The sequence below is a fragment of the Castor canadensis genome, chromosome 17, assembly GCF_047511655.1.
Source record: "Castor canadensis chromosome 17, mCasCan1.hap1v2, whole genome shotgun sequence".
Taxonomy (NCBI): Eukaryota; Metazoa; Chordata; class Mammalia; order Rodentia; family Castoridae; genus Castor; species Castor canadensis.
In genome coordinates, this window is record NC_133402.1 from 54,169,428 (window position 1) to 54,187,588 (window position 18,161).

The 18,161-nt window shown below is 38.1% G+C and overlaps 1 protein-coding gene across 2 annotated transcripts in view; it reads right to left on the reverse strand.

Annotated features, from left to right (window-relative positions):
* The window catches only part of LOC109692188 (nephrocystin-3), a 151,895-nt gene that overhangs the window by 16,144 nt on the left and 117,590 nt on the right, over positions 1-18,161 (reverse strand). For both annotated transcript variants that reach the window (XM_074059673.1, XM_020172662.2), the window contains 4 exons: positions 7,162-7,225; positions 6,471-6,556; positions 3,621-3,692; positions 2,597-2,751 (listed from right to left, as the gene is read on the reverse strand). In XM_074059673.1, coding sequence (XP_073915774.1) covers positions 2,597-2,751; positions 3,621-3,692; positions 6,471-6,556; positions 7,162-7,225 — 377 coding nt within the window. The remainder of the gene's footprint in view (positions 1-2,596; positions 2,752-3,620; positions 3,693-6,470; positions 6,557-7,161; positions 7,226-18,161) is intronic.

The following is an 18,161-nucleotide window of genomic DNA, read 5'->3' on the forward strand; positions in this document are numbered from 1 at the left end:
CTAAATGTGTCTGGTTGGCTGAAATGGGTTCTTTCGGTTCCGATTTGAAACTCAGAATTCAGTTTACAGTGAAGACGACTGTTAAGATAAATTAGAACAGCAGGCAGTGCTTTGATTTAAGCCACATAACCTCCCACAGGCACGTTTATGCTTAGTCTTCTTTGCTCCAGGATGGTTTCTTCAGCTGAGGATGCTTGATTTGAGTTTCCCTAGAGCAGTGATGTTCAGTATGACAGCCACTAACCACACATGGTTACTGAACATTTGAAAAATGCCCAGTCTGACTGAAATGTAATATAAACTGTAAACACTCAATTGTCAAGAATCAGCATTAAGAAAGAATGTAAATTATCTCATTAATGTTTTTATATTCATGTTGATCACACTTTGGATATATTGGGTCAAGTGAAAAATATTTTAAAAATTTACTTCATCTGTTTCTTTTTACTTTTTAAAGATGTTGCTACAAAGCCAGCATGGTGGTATGTGCCTGTAATTCTAGTACTGGGGAAGCTGAGGCAGGAGGATCACAAGTTTGAGAGCAGGATACATAGACCTGATCTCAAAAACTTAAAAACATTAAAATGTTGCTACCATACCCAAAGATTTAAAATTACATTTGTGACTTGCAGTGTGTATAAGTCTACTTACTGAGTGTCCCTGCCTTAGAGGGTGAAACATGACTCTGAATTAGCAAACAGGCTGCTGGCAGTCAATGCGTACTTTTTTCAGGCTGGAAGTCCGGGTAATTATAACTTCATGACCAGATTCAAAATGCATTTACTTAAGAGCTTTAGGATAAAGGGATGTGTTTTCAGCTGGATCTCTATGGACCCCAGACTTGCTGGAAAGCATTAAATGGGTAGAAATGAGTGCTCTAGGAAACTGCCAAATTTATTTACTAAGATGGAACTTTGCCTCAGAGCCTGGAATAATTTAGAAGACAGCTGGGAGGAGTCTCCAAATTCAGGGAATTTTATAAATTGAAAAAAAAAAGCTGGCTCAGATTTCTGTTTGTGACATGCTCACACATCTCTTTTTGCTTTTGCCAGCTCATTTTATTTATGCCAGATGTGAGAAGTTTCCCAAGAAGAGAGGTGAATTTGTTAAAAGCCCAGGCTTGTTCTGCATGACACATTAAACAGGTAGAAAAGAGCTTTCTCTGCAGCACAGTATTCAAACAGCACTCAGAAGCAGCACCTGGGTAGAGTGCTTTTATGTGCAAGATGCCTGTGGGTCGGCTTCACTGTGTCCTCCCTTTACGCTGCTCCAGGGTGTGGATGGCAAGCTTAGAGGAAAGGGGAAGCAGTCATGGTCAAGGCCATGAACAACTCTTTAGTTCCTATTCAGCAGCAGCAGGACAGTATCCATGACCCAAAAGGTTGCACTTTCCCACTGCCTCCCACAGTGCCTATCTACAGTGCTGAACCCTTGTCCCTGTCATGTACTACAGGGGTTCCCCCAAAACTATTCCCAGGTATGGTGTCATAAAGCAGGCTGCATTTTCCCCATAAGAACAATGTTGCAAATCAACCATATATATAATGAATGAGCATAAATATTTCACAAAATACTACCATAAGTAACCACTGCCATGTTTTTGCTTTTCCCTCCTTCCCTCCTCTCCCCCTTTGCACTACTGCTAATATGAATATTAGCATTAGTAACTATTGCTATTTTTACTAACATCGAACATGTAATATTTCACAAAAAGCAGACATAGCTATAAGAACTTAGGTAGAAAATGTACTGCAAAATTTTGTAAGCTGTTCATAAATGTACTTTAAAAGGGCATTCATATACTAAAATATACATGCCCAGAAGACACAAGTATGATTATATCAACACAAGTTTGACCTAATAATATGATAGATATTTAATAATAACTTTTCTTATTTTCTTAAAAATTACAAATGGCTTTGGGTGATGATTTGGCTGTCCTGCCTTCTGTAAAAAGTTTTCCAAGGAAGTCTGTTTACATATTTACTAATCTTGATTATACTGCCTACATGTAACCATGTTTACAGTGCTTTATAAATAACAGACTCAGTGGTATATAATTTACAGATGAAAATTCAAAACATCACAAGCATCCCGCCCATCCCATTTCTACGTGCATTTCTCAAGAACAGGAAATTTACTTCCTCCTGAAGCAGTCCTTTTTGTTTTTAAATCTACTGGAATATTCCTCTTTTCTTTGTGTTTTGGGCTATTTTCCTTTATATTTAAACTTCTCTTGTCCTAATTTCTTCCAGAAAACTGAAGGACAAGGCAAGTAAATGCCTTTTTCCATGACAGCCTCCTTCTATCCACAGAGAGCTCTAATGTACCAGGTTTTCTAGAGAACCAGAGTCTGAGATTGCTGAAGCAATTGTCCACACTCTGTGCTGAGATGTGGTTGCACATTAGGAACTATGCACTTTCATAAGGATATATTTCTTATCAGCCCATACTTAAATAGGGAATGTAAGTATGCTTTATGGGAAAGAATCACTTTACTTGTGGAGAGGGACCTCTCTTGCCTCTAACACTGTATTTGTTCATTGTTACTGGAGTGAACTGGCTATACTAAATTCAAATAAGAAATCATCCTTACGTGCTCATACAGTTTCCTCTTAAAGGCTTCCCTCTGTGCTGACCGTTCACACATGATCTGCAAAGCACGTTCTGCCATTCCTACTGCTCTCATACAGTGGTGGATTCTCCCAGGGCCAAGGCGGCCTTGGGAGATTTCAAATCCCTTACCTTCACCTGTGAGAAAGAAAATGGAATGTGAAAATGAACAAGCCCATTCCTTTTCTTACTTATTTACACAGGCCCTGAAAAAATGAGCTGCCCTCAATCAAAATGATCTTCTGGTGCAGAAAAAGTGAATTCTACAATAAAGTTTACTATATGTTTACGGGAATTTTGATTTCTCTGTTTTTTTAAAGCCACTATCATTAAACATTGTAATCAAATTTAAGAATAGTCCCTTGAGTAAAACATAAGTTACTTTATTAGTGCTTCAAGAGTTACAAAGGTAGATGAGTAATAGTCCCTAGACTAGGAATTTGGGATCAAGATGGAACAAGGGTAAGGAGTATAGAGAATATCAAAGAAAGACAAAGGAGGGAGAGACTGTTTATCACTGTAACCTTAGGGCCTGGCAGATGTCAGAAGCTTGTTGAGTGGATAGGGTAAGAAACACAAAAGCATTCTTGAAAGGGGTGGCATTTGAAATATCCTTTGGAGTCTTATCGACTCCACCCAATAAACAAGAGGATCATTCCAGTGTTGAGTTATTTGTTCTACTTTGTATCTAAGACTTGAATTCAGAAAGTACTAAAGTTTTCTTAAAACAAGTAGAGGCCTACGGATCATGTCTTAGGAAAAAGTATGTTGCTTAGAATTGTGTGATTTTTGTATTTAGCTATGTTTTCAATTGATGTAAAATACAAAACCACATCTAATATTTAAATAGAACTTTACCACTTCATGTAGGAAAATCTGTCCTTGATAAGTGGAGCAAATAAAAGGGGAAGTATCTAAATTAAGGCTGACTGCATATCCCTTTCTAGACTTAGACATGAAAGCATGAAGACACAATACTGGAGAAGAGCTTTGCAAACTTATTTCACCTAGTATCAAATTGGTGGCCGGAACTCGCACTTGGTTAAAATGGATTTCCATATGCCCGCCATGCAATTGATCTATAAAACAGAAAATAAAATTTTAAGAGAAAAATGAGTTGACCAAAAAAAAGTCATAGATTATTAATCTGCTGAAGTATAAAGCAGGATTTAAAGAACCCATTGACATTTCTAGTAGATATCAATCAGCCCTGAACTCCCATCACCTACCACTCCAGAAAGCTCATCAATTGTTCAAGTTAGAAAAGATTGTAGAAATCATTTGATCCAGAGACTTTCTAGTTTGTTCTCTGAAGCTGCAGAGCTATGGGGATGCAAAACTGAGCTCCATAATGTTTTATTATTGCTTTTTCTTTTAATATAGTGTGCATTTGTGTGTGTGTGTGTGTGTGTGTGTGTGTGTGTATGTTTACAAAAGTTTGCTTGGAAAAAAAGACTCAATGTTTAAAACACTGAAAGTAAGTAGTGTAAGTCAAGTTAATGCTGGCAGATTCAAGGGTCCTGTTTGGGGAACAGGCTGTTTCAGCACTGGTGACAAAGCAGACTTGGGCCTGCATTCAGGATTGCCACTCCCAGTCTGTACTTGTTCCATTCTGTGCTGCCTGTTGATAATGCTGGCACTTGAATCACTGAGACTGGGAACCCATCCACATTTTTGTCTTTGCTTCACCCACCCCTTCTCTTCATCAAATTCTGGAGATAATCTCCTGCTACCTCCACCCTTTTCCTGTCAGGATAGAATTAATAGATGACTCTCTCCACACTGTTTCTTTTGGCCTTGGGATATAGGGAGTTGGAGAAGTGCTGGTGAAATTTTTCGTACTGAAAATTCAAAAGTAGGCTCTGCAGTGGAGCGTATTTTTACCTAAGCTACACTTAAGTTCCTGTTGGTGTTTTTCAGGCTGTTGCTATGCAGTGCAACCTCTCATATGGAGTTTGCTTCAGTGAGCTTGTTCATCTCACTTCACCCACTGTACCTAACCTGTGGGTACATTATACAGCTGCATCACACAGGTTATGATGTCAAACATTCTATAAAATTGCAAGTCTTTTAGCTGCTACTCAAATGCATTCATCAGTCATGTTCAACAATACAGAGAAAGTCAGACTCAACACTGAACCTGAAGTTCAAACATTTTTTTGTGAAATTTGTCACCTGCAAATATGCTGTAATTTACTTTTTTACATGATTGTATTATTGTCTCTTTTTTTCCACCAGCATGTAACTCCACAAACACAAGGGTCTTAGTCTACTGTGTTCACTCATTCATTAATGCTCTAATCACCTAGAACAGTACTCAGTGTTTAGCAAATACTTGCTGAGAGGGTCACCCGTGGAGCATGGGCAGGGTGGACATGTGTATAGGATGGAGGACAGGAAACAAAAGTAGTCTTGCTTCTTAGAAATTCTACCCAAGGGCAGAAGAAAGGAAATGATTTTCACTCAAATAAATCAAAACCCAACCTAGCTCTTGTAGGTTGACCAACAAAGCTGAACTCGGAAGACAAAAACTGGACGATCTTGATTGAATTTAACCATATCTACTTCATTAATCCATTCTCATGGAAGTCTCAAGAAGACTGGGAGTTAGAGGTGCTGTTCCTTGAATACAACCTGCCTTTTCTCAAGCAGCAAACAAAATGAGGCAGAATGTTGCACTGTCTCTTTTTATCTGCTCTATCCTGATGTCCACCAACACATTAAGAGAGCTGTTGGGCCAAAGGGATTTCCAAGTATACAGGGCACACATTAAATGCTATCTATTCCTGCCAGGCACCTGTGGCTCACGCCTGTAATCCCAGCTACTCAGGAGACAGGATTAGGAGGATTGTGGTTCAAAGCCAGACCAGGCAAATAGTTTGTGAGACCCTATCTCAAAAAAAAAAAAATCCATATCAAAAAAGAGCTGGTGCTCTTGGGGATATACCCAAAAGACTGTTACTCCAGAGGCACCTGCACACCCATGTTTATTGCGGCACTATTCACAATAGCCAAGTTATGGAAACAGCCAAGATGCCCCACGACTGACGAATGGATTAAGAAAATGTGGTATCTATACACAATGGAATTCTATGCAGCCATGAAGAAGAACAAAATGTTATCTATCATTCGCTGGTAAATTGATGGAATTGGAGAACATCATTCTGAGTGAGGTTAGCCTGGCCCAAAAGACCAAAAATCGTATGTTCTCCCTCATATGTGGACATTAGATCAAGGGCAAACACAACAATGGGATTAGACTATGAGCACAGGATAAAAGCGAGAGCACACAAAGGAGGGGTGAGGATAGGTAAGACACCTAAAAAACTAGCTAGCATTTGTTGCCCTTAACGCAGAGAAACTAAAGCAGATACCTTAAAAGCAACTGAGGCCAATAGGAAAAGGGGAACAGGTACTACAGAAAAGGTTAGATCAAAAAGAATTAACCTAGAAGGTAACACCCACGCACAGGAAATCAATGTGAGTCAATGCCCTGTATAGCTATCCTTATCTCAACCAGCAAAAACCCTTGTTCCTTCCTATTATTGCTTATACTCTCTCTACAACAAAATTAGAAATAAGGGCAAAATAGTTTCTGCTGGGTATTGGGGGGGAGAGGGAGGGGGCGGACTGGGTGGTAAGGGAGGGGGTGGGGGCAGGGGGGAGAAATGAACCAAGCCTTGTATGCACATATGAATAATAAAAGAAAAAGAAAAAAACAACAAAAAAAAAAGAGCTGGTGAAGTGGCTCAAGGTATAGGCCCTGAGTTCAAGCCCCAGTACTACAAAAAAAAAAAGCTATGCAGATTCTAGTCTTCTTGCCTGTTAGTTCTTGGACACATTTATTGAGTACTTACCCAGGTAGCCAAAAACTGACAAAGGCCTTATTACTTGTATACCAGGTGTGTCCATTGGAACAAGAATCATGCTGTGTTGCCTGTGTCTAGTCAAAAGAAAAACAGTGTTGGGGAAAGCTTGCTAGGAGGAGAAATGACCTGATGTCAGGCAGAGTCTAAAGCATCTTTGTTGTTGTTCTTATCATGGGATCACACAAGTAATGCTGTCTGGACTGGGAACCATGTAAAAGACACACCTAGCACAGACTGATGCAGGCTGTGATTTGAAGCAAAAATAGTGATTCAAAAATAAGTGAAAATTCTTTGAGGTTTCTTGTTGCTCAACAATGGTAACTGGGAACTAATGTACAAAATTAAACATTTCAAGGCTATTGCCTTTGATCTAAACATCTAATCCAGTATTACAGACACTTCTGAAAAATGTCATGTCTAATCATCTCATCCAAACAACTTTGATGGCCCAGTGACACTTTCCAGTGCCAGAAAGTCCAGTGAACACAGCAACACTCCCTAAAATGCTTTCTAGCTTTATCTTTCTGTAAAATACTTGTAAAATGCAAACGTATGACAACTAATCTTAATAATAATCATATTATTATGATTTGTGAGCCCCACTGGTGTGTTTTAAGTAAATGAAATTGGTAGAAAGTGATTTATTCTTACATAGATGTCTCAATCAGAATTATGTTACCTGGATACAGTAGTTTCAGTTCTTCCCAAAACAATTGCTAGTTTGCACTTGGGATTCCCAGCTCCTAAAACCAGGGAGGAAGTGAGTAAAATACATTATAAAAGGAAATTTCTTACTTGACATTTCACTCTGAAGGTTCTGATCCTTCCAAGTTTAACTCTGGCCAAAAAAAAGAAAAATCTGTGATTCATAAATATTAATTCTTTGGACAACACTGTATATCACCCAAGAAAAATGGTTAGGCAAGGACAAGATTGGATTTCATCATTAAAAACTTCTGAACAAAAATAACCAGAAGTCAAGGAAGCATGAAATGGCTATAACCCTTACAACAAAACAATGGCTCCCATTCATACCATTTTAGACATCAGCACAGTAGAGTAGCCTGTGAAATTTTATATGACCAATATAATAGTTTATATGTCCACATAAATGAGGCTCTGAGCTTACCCTCAGAAAACTGGTTTCTCATTTATTGATTTATTAAGGATGAAAAATTTGACAACATAATGCTATTTTCATTTTAATGCAAAATTTTATTTTTATCATATTTCAGAAGTTTGTGAGAATTCCCAAAAGGAGCCTTCTTACAAAAAGTACATTTCATATTCACCAGTAAACTGAAGAACATAGCTGATCTCTCAGGGAAACTACTGGCTCTCCAATTACAAAGTCACGAACAACTGGATTGGACTAACTTAAACATATCTATACCAAGTTTCAACCAAATGATCAGATAAAAATTTATAATTTCTTATAAAAAAGAGGTTTGAAGAGATTTGAAATCATATAAGGATTTGGTGAGAAAATTAAGGAATTATGTGAGAGTTGAAAAACACAATAAAATCCCAGGAGAGATGGAGGGGTAACATAGATGAAGGGAGACTTAAAAGGTATGCCAACCTCGTCAGATTTTAGAGTTTACAACGGATCCCAATTTGATCAAACAAAATAAAAAGTACTAATGGCAATTATGATTTTTAAAATTATTGTTGTACTGGGGTTACTCTGTGACATTTACAAAAGCTCTTACAATATATCATAGTTGGATTCACCCCCTCTGTTATTCTCCTTTATTCTCCTCTCCCCCCATTCCTGGAATAGTTTTAACAGGTCTTATTTTTCCATTTACATACATGTGTTCACAGTATTTGCGCCATATTCACCCTCCTACACCCTCTCCCCACATTATTAATGATAATTATGAAACCTACATTTGAATACTTGCTGGGTATGTAATGACATTTAAGTTACACACTGGATATGTGAGATATTAAGCCTCAGAAAGGGCTCCTTTTTTTTTTTTCAGGTGCTTTCATTTTTATTTATTCATTCAGAATAATTGGTAATTTACATATGTAGTTAAAATTATTCATTTTATTTATATTTTCATATTCATCTGCATAAAATTACAGATAAAAATTTCGTGGTAGTTTTTTTATGACCTTCATGTGTATAGTATAGTGTCCCCCTCATGTCTGATTGTGTGTGTGTGTGTGTGTGTGTCTTCACTGTGTTTTCTTGTCTGATTTTGTGTGTGTGTCTTCACTGTGTTTTCTTGTCTGATTTTGTGTGTGTGTCTTCACTGTGTTTTCTTGTCTGATTGTGTGTGTGTGTCTTCACTGTGTTTTCTTGTCTGATTTTGTGTGTGTGTCTTCACTGTGTCTTCTTGTCTGATTGTGTGTGTGTCTTCACTGTGTTTTCTTGTCTGATTTTGTGTGTGTGTGTGTGTCTTCACTGTGTTTTCTTGTCTGATTTTGTGTGTGTCTTCACTGTGTTTTCTTGTCTGATTTTGTGTGTGTGTGTGTGTCTTCACTGTGTTTTCTTGTCTGATTTTGTGTGTGTGTGTGTGTCTTCACTGTGTTTTCTTGCCTGATTTTGTGTGTGTCTTCACTGTGTTTTCTTGTCTGATTGTGTGTGTGTGTCTTCACTGTGTTTTCTTGTCTGATTTTGTGTGTGTGTCTTCACTGTGTTTTCTTGTCTGATTTTGTGTGTGTGTCTTCACTGTGTTTTCTTGTCTGATTTTGTGTGTGTGTCTTCACTGTGTTTTCTTGTCTGATTGTGTGTGTGTGTGTCTTCACTGTGTTTTCTTGTCTGATTTTGTGTGTGTGTCTTCACTGTTTTTTCTTGTCTGATTTTGTGTGTGTGTGTGTGTGTCTTCACTGTGTTTTCTTGTCTGATTTTGTATGTGTGTCTTCACTGTGTTTTCTTGTCTGATTTTGTGTGTGTGTGTGTGTCTTCACTGTGTTTTCTTGTCTGATTTTGTGTGTGTGTGTGTGTGTGTGTGTGTGTGTGTGTCTTCACTGTGTTTTCTTGTCTGATTTTGTGTGTGTGTCTTCACTGTGTTTTCTTGTCTGATTTTGTGTGTGTGTCTTCACTGTGTTTTCTTGTCTGATTTTGTGTGTGTGTCTTCACTGTGTTTTCATGTCTGATTTTGTGTGTGTGTCTTCACTGTGTTTTCTTGTCTGATTTTGTGTGTGTGTCTTCACTGTGTTTTCATGTCTGATTTTGCGTGTGTCTTCACTGTGTTTTCATGTCTGATTTTTTTTTTGTGTGTCTTCACTGTGTTTTCTTGTCTGATTTTTTTGTGTGTGTGTGTGTGTGTTCACTGTGTTTTCTTGTCTGATTTTTTTTTTTGTGTGTGTGTGTCTTCACTGTGTTTTCTTGTCTGATTTTGTGTGTGTGTGTGTGTGTGTGTGTCTTCACTGTGTTTTCTTCTCTGATTTTTTGTGTGTGTGTCTTCACTGTGTTTTCATGTCTGATTTTTTGTGTGTGTATGTCTTCACTGTGTTTTCTTGGTGAGACTTGCCTAGACCTTTATCTCTTCTTTTGGACCTTTTCAAAGAACCTGAAACCAGCTTTTGGTTGTATTATCAGTAAGGGCTCCTTTATAAATGTAACCACAATATCATTAGCACACCTAAATTCTTACTAGATATGTAATAATATTAAACAATTTAGGCATGCTAATTATATCAAAATTACATTTATAAGGAGACCTACCTAAGATGCATAGTAAAATATGTGTGAAAGAAACGATATGATGTCTGGGATTTATTTCAGAATAATATGGTGGGGGAAGAATGTGAGTAGGGACAAAGTAAGATTGACCATGCATTAAAAATTACTGACTTTCAAAATTATTCAAAGAGAATTCCTAGGAAACTTCAAAATGCTGTAGGGATGATGATGAGGAATATGGATGGTGTAGTGAAATGTCTGGAAACAGCCTTCTAAGAGTGACCATCAGGAGTAAAGGGAGACAGTGCCCAGAGGAAAGAGCTGCTTTGCCTCTATAGATGGAGAAGGGGTTGGGAAGAAGACGCAGTGAAGAAACAAGCCAGAATTAAGAGAATGATGACTAGGTAAGAAACAGAGAGCAAGGCAAGCAGCAGGAAAAAGAAAAAATATAAAATTGAAAAGCAAAGTTAAGAGAGAAGAATAGTCTGCCTTAAATGCTAGCACTGGTATCTGAAGCTTTGAATGTCCTTCCAGTTGAGCCTGTGATTCTAGAAGAAACAAATGCACTCAAATGCATCACTATAGTTCCTGTAGAGCCTTCAGTCTAACTGAGGAGATAATAAGTAACAGAGAAAACTATGCAATGGAAACAGTCTAGAATTTCCTGAAGTTCAGAATGGAAACTGAGTTGGCAGCTTTTCTAAAACCAACTTAAAGAGATTCAAAATGGTAGAAATCTAAGTTTGCCTCCCATTACTCCTGAGAGTCTCATTGAAATAAAATATATATATATAAAAGTACAATGAAGATGTAACTGACAGAAAAGGAAGTAGAGGAAGGGAAGCACAGGATTGTGGGTAGTGATGGCCACCGGCAGGGGAGTGATTTTGGTAAACATGGAGAAACAGGCAGAAGCAAGTTGTCCAATTAAATGGGCAGAGAAGTCGGTGTCTAGAAAATGATGTAAGGGGAAGAGTTCTGTCCTCAGAAAGCATAACTGAGAAGTGAGGCTACGAAAGAGGGATTAATCAAAGATTTACAAGTAAGGAAATGGAGCAGTTGGCACTCTCACAGGCAAGTAGCTAACATTTAGACTGAAGGGGGAAAACATACATGAGTGACAAAGAAATTGAATAAAGTTACTTGGATACTGGGTGGCTATAGCCTGGAAGCTAGTTTCCTTATTAGCTGACCCTAAAGGGAATCCCAGCCCTGTTTTCCTATAGAAGTCCTACTCAAGAAAAAAATATTGCTGGAAGAAAGTTCTGTTAGTAACAAAAACACCTTAGCCAGTGGCCTTTCCTTTCTTCCTAAGTATGAATGGAAAGCCAGCTGTATGTGAAGAGCACCTGCAGCGTTCAGGAGAAAGACTGGCATAATATAAACTGGAAAACTGATCACAAAGAAATGAAATTAAATGAGAAACAGAGCAAACCTGAAAAGTAAACAAACAAACAAAAATCTGAGGCAAACCAAACAAGAAGAATTCTAGCATGAAGAATTCTAGCATAGAATTCTAACATGAAGGATCCAAATGTAGCACAGCCATAAAACCAGAAAAGGATGTTGCCTGAAAATAAGAACATAAGCAGGTATAGAGATTAGCATGATTGCTAAGACAAAGCTGGAAGAGAAGCACTAAAAAATTATGAATGTAGAATTAAAGATGCAAATTAGACTACAAGTGTGTAAAGAGTAATAACAATAAAAGCAAATAATGCAATAAAAAATGGTGATAAGAAACTCCAGGAAAATACTTTTTACATGTACATCTGATCTGTGGTCCAAAAATAAAACAAACTGTAATGTGGGAATGTAAAGTGCTTAAGAAAGCCATCGTAAGCCAAGTTGTGGAAACAGCCAAGATGCCCCACTACTGACGAATGGATTAAGAAAATGTGGTATCTATACACAATGGAATTTTATGCAGCCATGAAAAAGAATGAAATGTTATCATTCACTGATAAATGGATGGAATTAGAGATCATCATTCTGAGTGAGGTTAGCCTGGACCAAAAGATCAAAAATTGTATGTTCTCCGTCATATGCGGACATTAGATCAAGGGCAAACACAACAAGGGGATTGGACTTTGAGCACATGATAAAAGTGAGAGCACACAAGGGAGGTATGAGGATAAGTAAGACACCCAAAAAACTAGATAGCATTTGTTGCCCTCAACACAGAGAACTAAAGCAGATACCTTAAAAGCAACTGAGGCCAATAGGAGAAGGGGACCAGGAACTAGAGAAAAGGTTAGATCAAGAAGAATTAACCTAGAAGGTAACACACATGCACAGGAAATCAAAGAAAAAAGAAGAAGAAGAAGAAGAAGAAGAATTAACTTAGAAGATAATACACATGTACAGGAAATCAATGCATGTCAACTCCCTGTATAGCTATCCTTATCTCAACTAGCAAAAACCCTTGTTCCTTCCTATTACTGCTTATACTCTCTCTTCAACAAAATTAGAGATAAGGGCAAAATAGTTTCTGCCTGGTAGCAAGTGGGTGGGGGAGAGAGGGAGGGGTCAGGGGGGTAAGGGAGATGGCGGGGGGAAGGGGGGAGAAATGACCCAAACACTGTATGCACATATGAATAAAATAAAAATTAAAAAAAAAGAAAGCCATCGTAAAGGACCGTGAGGGTAGAAGCGCTCCTTACAACGGCCAGCTCACTTACATTGCGTCAATTATGGAAGGACACAGACTCCAATGCATACTTAGGCCAGCACCCTACAGTACTCACAAAGTCCTAAAGCGAGTGCTATGGGTTGGCTTCCAAAGTTTAGAGTCATCCTGTGGTCAGCCATGACTGTGGTTACAAGACAGAACATAAATGTTAGCAATCCTGACAGTGTAAAAGAGGAAGGGACAAAAGGTAGAGAAAGAGAAAGAAAAGAACTTGTGTTCTTATAAAGTAGGGCTTAAGGAGATTGTGTCAAATGAGGGTACAGAGAGAGACTTAAAGATTATCTGTAACTTAACATTGCGAATATTTTAATGTTAAAAATTAAAATAATAGGGATGGAGGTGTGACTCAAGGGGTAAAGCTCCTGTTTAGCAAGTGTGTGAGTTCAAGCAATTTACCACCAAAAAATAAATAAATAAAATAATAAATTAGCTATATTAGGATAACGCAGAGAGCTACAATACAAATAGGCCAAAATGTCATTATTCAAATTGCAGTTTCAGTGTCAAAAATTAATATCTTGAGAGTAAGAAAGAAAACACGTTAGAGTAGAAACCAGAAGGCAGATGTTGGGCATGTCCAGGGCATGGCATGGCGTGTGGAGATGGAGGAAACAGAGTATGCTTAGATATCTTCTCATTTGTTACCATTTCTAATTGGATGATAACAACAGTTTTACAAGTATTAAAGAAAAAATATCTAGCCTACCATCTTGTAAACAAATCTGTAGATCCCAATTGGGAGGAGACTGAGAGGTTTGCTGAGTGAACTATAATTTTTTTTAATTATCTCCTAATTTCCTTTTAACCTGAGCTTTCACTCTGCAGGCTGTGGCGGCATCATTTCCCTGCTTCTATGTGATAACACGCAATTCCAGAAATCTGTGTACACTACCTGATGAAATCCTTAAAAACATTCAAAATAAGCTTTCTCTGGGAAGGGGAAGGAAGAGAGAAGACGGCATTGTGACTAAAAGGTGTGACTGTCCATCCCCAGGCTGGTCCCCAGGCTCACGGCAGGTAAGGCCACACCTAAACTGACTTAGAGCTGGAGTCATAACACTGGTTTCTCAAAAATCACAGCCGCAAGAATCGTATGAACATGTAATCACAGCTATGATTTTATCTAATACTAGAAAGGGAGAGCCATTTTAACTAACAGAATAAAATTGGCCAACACATTGTATAATCAGATCACAAATATGTTTAGCAAAATTGTTTCTCCCCAAATACATGACTTATTGCTATGTTATGTATGAGACAGAGATTAAAACCATTTTCTCCACCCTTCTGGGCTTTTGCCATATAATCTTTTTGCAAAATTTCATTGTTCCAAATAACATAAAATCAGAAGCTATTATACTGAAAAGGAATGAATGTTTTTCATGAAAAGAAAAGCATCAGCATTTTCATAAACACTAGTAAGAAAAATGTAATTGTTCAAGGACACTTCACTATGCCTCAAAATTCTGAAGCATTTGTACTGACATTAGAACAAAAGTCCTTAATTCAAAAGAGACACCCTTATATCAATCAATGCTATGGTCTAAATGCTATAAAGTCCCCAGGGTGCCACTAGCGGGAAGTGGTAGAACCTCTGTGACTGGAGCCTAGTGCAAACTCCTTGCATCACTGGGGTGTGCCCTCAAAGGGCATTGTGGGAGCCCGGCTCCTTCCTCTTCCACATTTCCTTCCTTGTCCCAAGGTGAGCAGTTTGCTCTACCACAGGCCCCTGTATTTCCACCCAGCACCCCTACTGGGTCTAAAAGCAATAGATCTCAATGATCATGGACTAGACCTCCTACCCACTTACTCTCTCACACATTCTCTCTCTCTCTCTCTCTCTCTCTCATTGTGGAGTTTTGAATTCCTTATCCAAAAATAATCAACTAAAAAAAGTATTTTTTTAGGCCAGGTGCAGTGGCTCGAGCCTGAAATTCTAGCTACTCAGAAGGCAGAGATCAGGATGATTATGGTTAGAGGCAGGCCTGCCCAAAAAGTTCTAAGACCCCATTTTGGTCAATAAAACCTGGATGCAGAGGCATGTGTCTGTCATCCCAGCTATGTGGGAAGTGTAAATAGGGGGATCTTGGTCCAGAACAACCTGGGCATAAAGTAAGACCCTATGTTGAAAGTAACAAAAGCAATAAAGGGCTACCTTAGAGTGGCTCAAGTGGTTAAGCCTACCTAGCAACCATGAAGCCTTGAATTCAACACTCAGTACCACTGCCAAAAAAGTACTTTTCTTATCCTTGATTGGCCCTGACTGTGCAATAATACAAGTCATGCCTTGGTTGCTAGAAATCACAGAGGAAGAATCTTTTATAGAAGGGCTCACTTTTAACTTTCAACGATAGTTTTCCACACGAGCGTCTTCAAGGTTTTGGTTGTTGGGAGCTTTGGCCAGGGCTCAGAGGCTTACAGGACTTCCAATAAAGTACAAAGCTGAGTCTCCTTGCCCTACCATCTCCTTGTGAGCAAACTTCTGAGAACCACATTAGGACAGAATGACACAATTTGAAGTTGACTTCTTAAGAGTTCTTTTCTTTCTCTGCTCTCCACTCTGGCAATCAACAACATTTTGGGCAAATCCTTCAAGGTTTCACAGATCCTAGAAAAGAAGCTGAGGCCTTCAGAAGTATAATCTTCTCTACCATTCCTCTGAATCCAGTCAAAAGCTTTCTCTACTACCCTTCAGAATATATCATTTTTATCTCTAATATTTCCTAATATGCTTACCTTGTTCTTTCTACCATGAAAAGATTGTTGCACCACCCTTAAACAAATCCCCATAAATTTCAGCTATTGGGTCAATTTTGAAGAAAGTTAAAAAATAAAGCAAATAAGTCTTTCATTTTGCCTTGCTCAATATAACACAGAGAACAATTTAGATTCTAAAAACAATATCTAACTTGGCTCTTTGTGTGATCATTAAGTAGAGGAAGGAAGGGTGAATGCATGGTTTATGAAATTTAAAATATTTTATTTGACCTTGATGTTTCAGAAAAATGAGAAAAAACCCTCACAAATATCTCATCCCCTCTTAGCTGCAAGCAGAAAGAATCTGACAGGTGCAGCAGCTGAACGCCCTCTTACAAAGAGCATTTTTCCTCTTTTGTATCATTTTTAGTTAGTGAACAGGATACAAAATGTCAGAACACAATATATCAGAGGAAATATGAATGGTCCAGAGAAAATTTCAACATATCTTCTGTCATAGGCCTTCATGAATGAAAACAGATGGCATACATGAAATATTTTCTGTTTTTAATCCAGATTCTGTGGCATTCCAAGGCTGCCCAAATGCCAGGATTAAGTCAGACTAAAAATTATATCTTCCTGATATTTACTTGTGATTTTTAAGTTCTCAGGCACTTGAAACTACATGGTTATCAAACAAAAACATTTTCTAACAAAAGGAAAAAATGACAAGTGGCAAAAAAGCATGACCATCACGTATGGATGTGGTGTGACACAATTGAAAGATTGATGTAAACAAATTACATGACATGACGTGACACACAGCTGACCTTCACAAAGTCTCAAGTCTGCTTCATCTACCAATACTGAATTTCAGAGGTAAAATACTTCACGCTCATTTGGCCTCAGCAACAATTCAAAGTGGAATAATAATAATAAAAAACCATTGAGTTCAGTACCATTTTACAACAAATTCTCATTTGTAAAGAAAGGTGTTTTTTTTTAATCATACAATCACACAGTTAAGGGAGAAAACACTACCTTGAGCTCTCAGAGCTCATGTTATTTATAATGGGGACACATGCTTTCACATTCACTGAGTCCACCGTAGGAAGGTTTACGTCCACATAATAAGGATACACGTAGCTGTGATTGGCTGCTGCACTACAGCATATGATTGGATCAAAAACCATCTTTCTCATACTATCCCTTCTTTTTTCATCCCCTTCTTTTCTTCTCTTCTAGGAAACCATTTAAATATATTGGTTTCTTCCAAAAGTAAGTGAAAAACCCTCCAAGTCTTGTTTCCCCCGTCTCCCCTACATAATAGGAAGCATAATTTAAGTATTCTTTTTTTGCATTGCTTTGATCTGAACAGCTTGATTGATGTATTATTGCCTTACAAAAAATGCTCATGAGTGAGGTGCGGTGGCTCACCTATAATTCCAGCACTTTGGAGTTTGAGGCAGGAGAATCATCAGTTCAAGGCAAACCTGGGCACATTGTCAGGCCTATCACAAAACAAACAAACAAAGAAAAAAAAACCAAAAAACAAAAAACAAAAATAAATAAATAAATAATAAAAAAAATTCAAATAGAGTTGAAATTTTCAAAAAATTTAAATAATCAGCCCATAAAAAACTAGAAGAAAAATAATAGTTCTCAATCTCTGGATGGGAAAGAATTTTAAACTTTAAAAATTATAAATGGAGCAAAAGAAAAAGATCAGTTGGGCGCCGGTGGCTCACGCCTGTAATCCCAGCTACTCAGGAGGCAGAGATCAGGAGGATCGAAGTTCAAAGTCAGCCCAGGCAAATAGTTCACGGGACCCTATCTTGAGAAAACCCATCACAAAAACAGGTTGGTGGAGTGGCTCAAGGTGTAGGCCCTGAGTTCAAAACCCAGTGCTGCAAACAAATAAAAAACAAAATTGAAAAGCAAAAGACTTTTGGGGAAAATATTTCAACAGTTATGACAAAACACTTACAGCACGTCCTTAGAATGAAAATCTGTGTAAACACGAGCCGACAACAAATGTACAAAGAGAGGAGATAAGAATTAAAGAGATTTTTGAAGTGTTTCGCTTTCCTACTAATCAAATGCAGAACAAAGCAATTGTGGCATGCCATTTTACCATCACCTGGCAGGGATGATACTCAACACCACTGTGTGGTCCAGTATTTCCCATGTGGTTGGCCAGGGTCTATAAAGCATCCTGACTACATTACAAGTCATTCAGAAAGCAAAGTGTAACTAAAATACATTCTATTGGTAAGGTTGTGTCGTTTGTTTGCTTTGGTGGCACTGGAGTTTGATTGAGCCACACCTCCAGTCCATTTTGCTCAGGTTGTTTAGAGATGAGGTTCTCACAAAATATTAGCCTGGCCTGACTTGGAATCACAAACCTCCTGGTCCCAGTCTCCCAAGTAGCTAGGATTACAGGCATGAGACACTGGTGCTGGCTTCTACTGGTAAGGTTTCAGGGAAAGAGAAACTTCCATACATTACTGGGGGGAGAACAAAGTATACCATTCCTCTAGAGTACAATTTGGCATTGTCCAAATAGATGCATTTAGTCTTTGACCCATCAACCAAAGTTCTGTGCTTAGTCCTATAAATATGGTTGTTCCTGTATGAGATGGCAGGTATT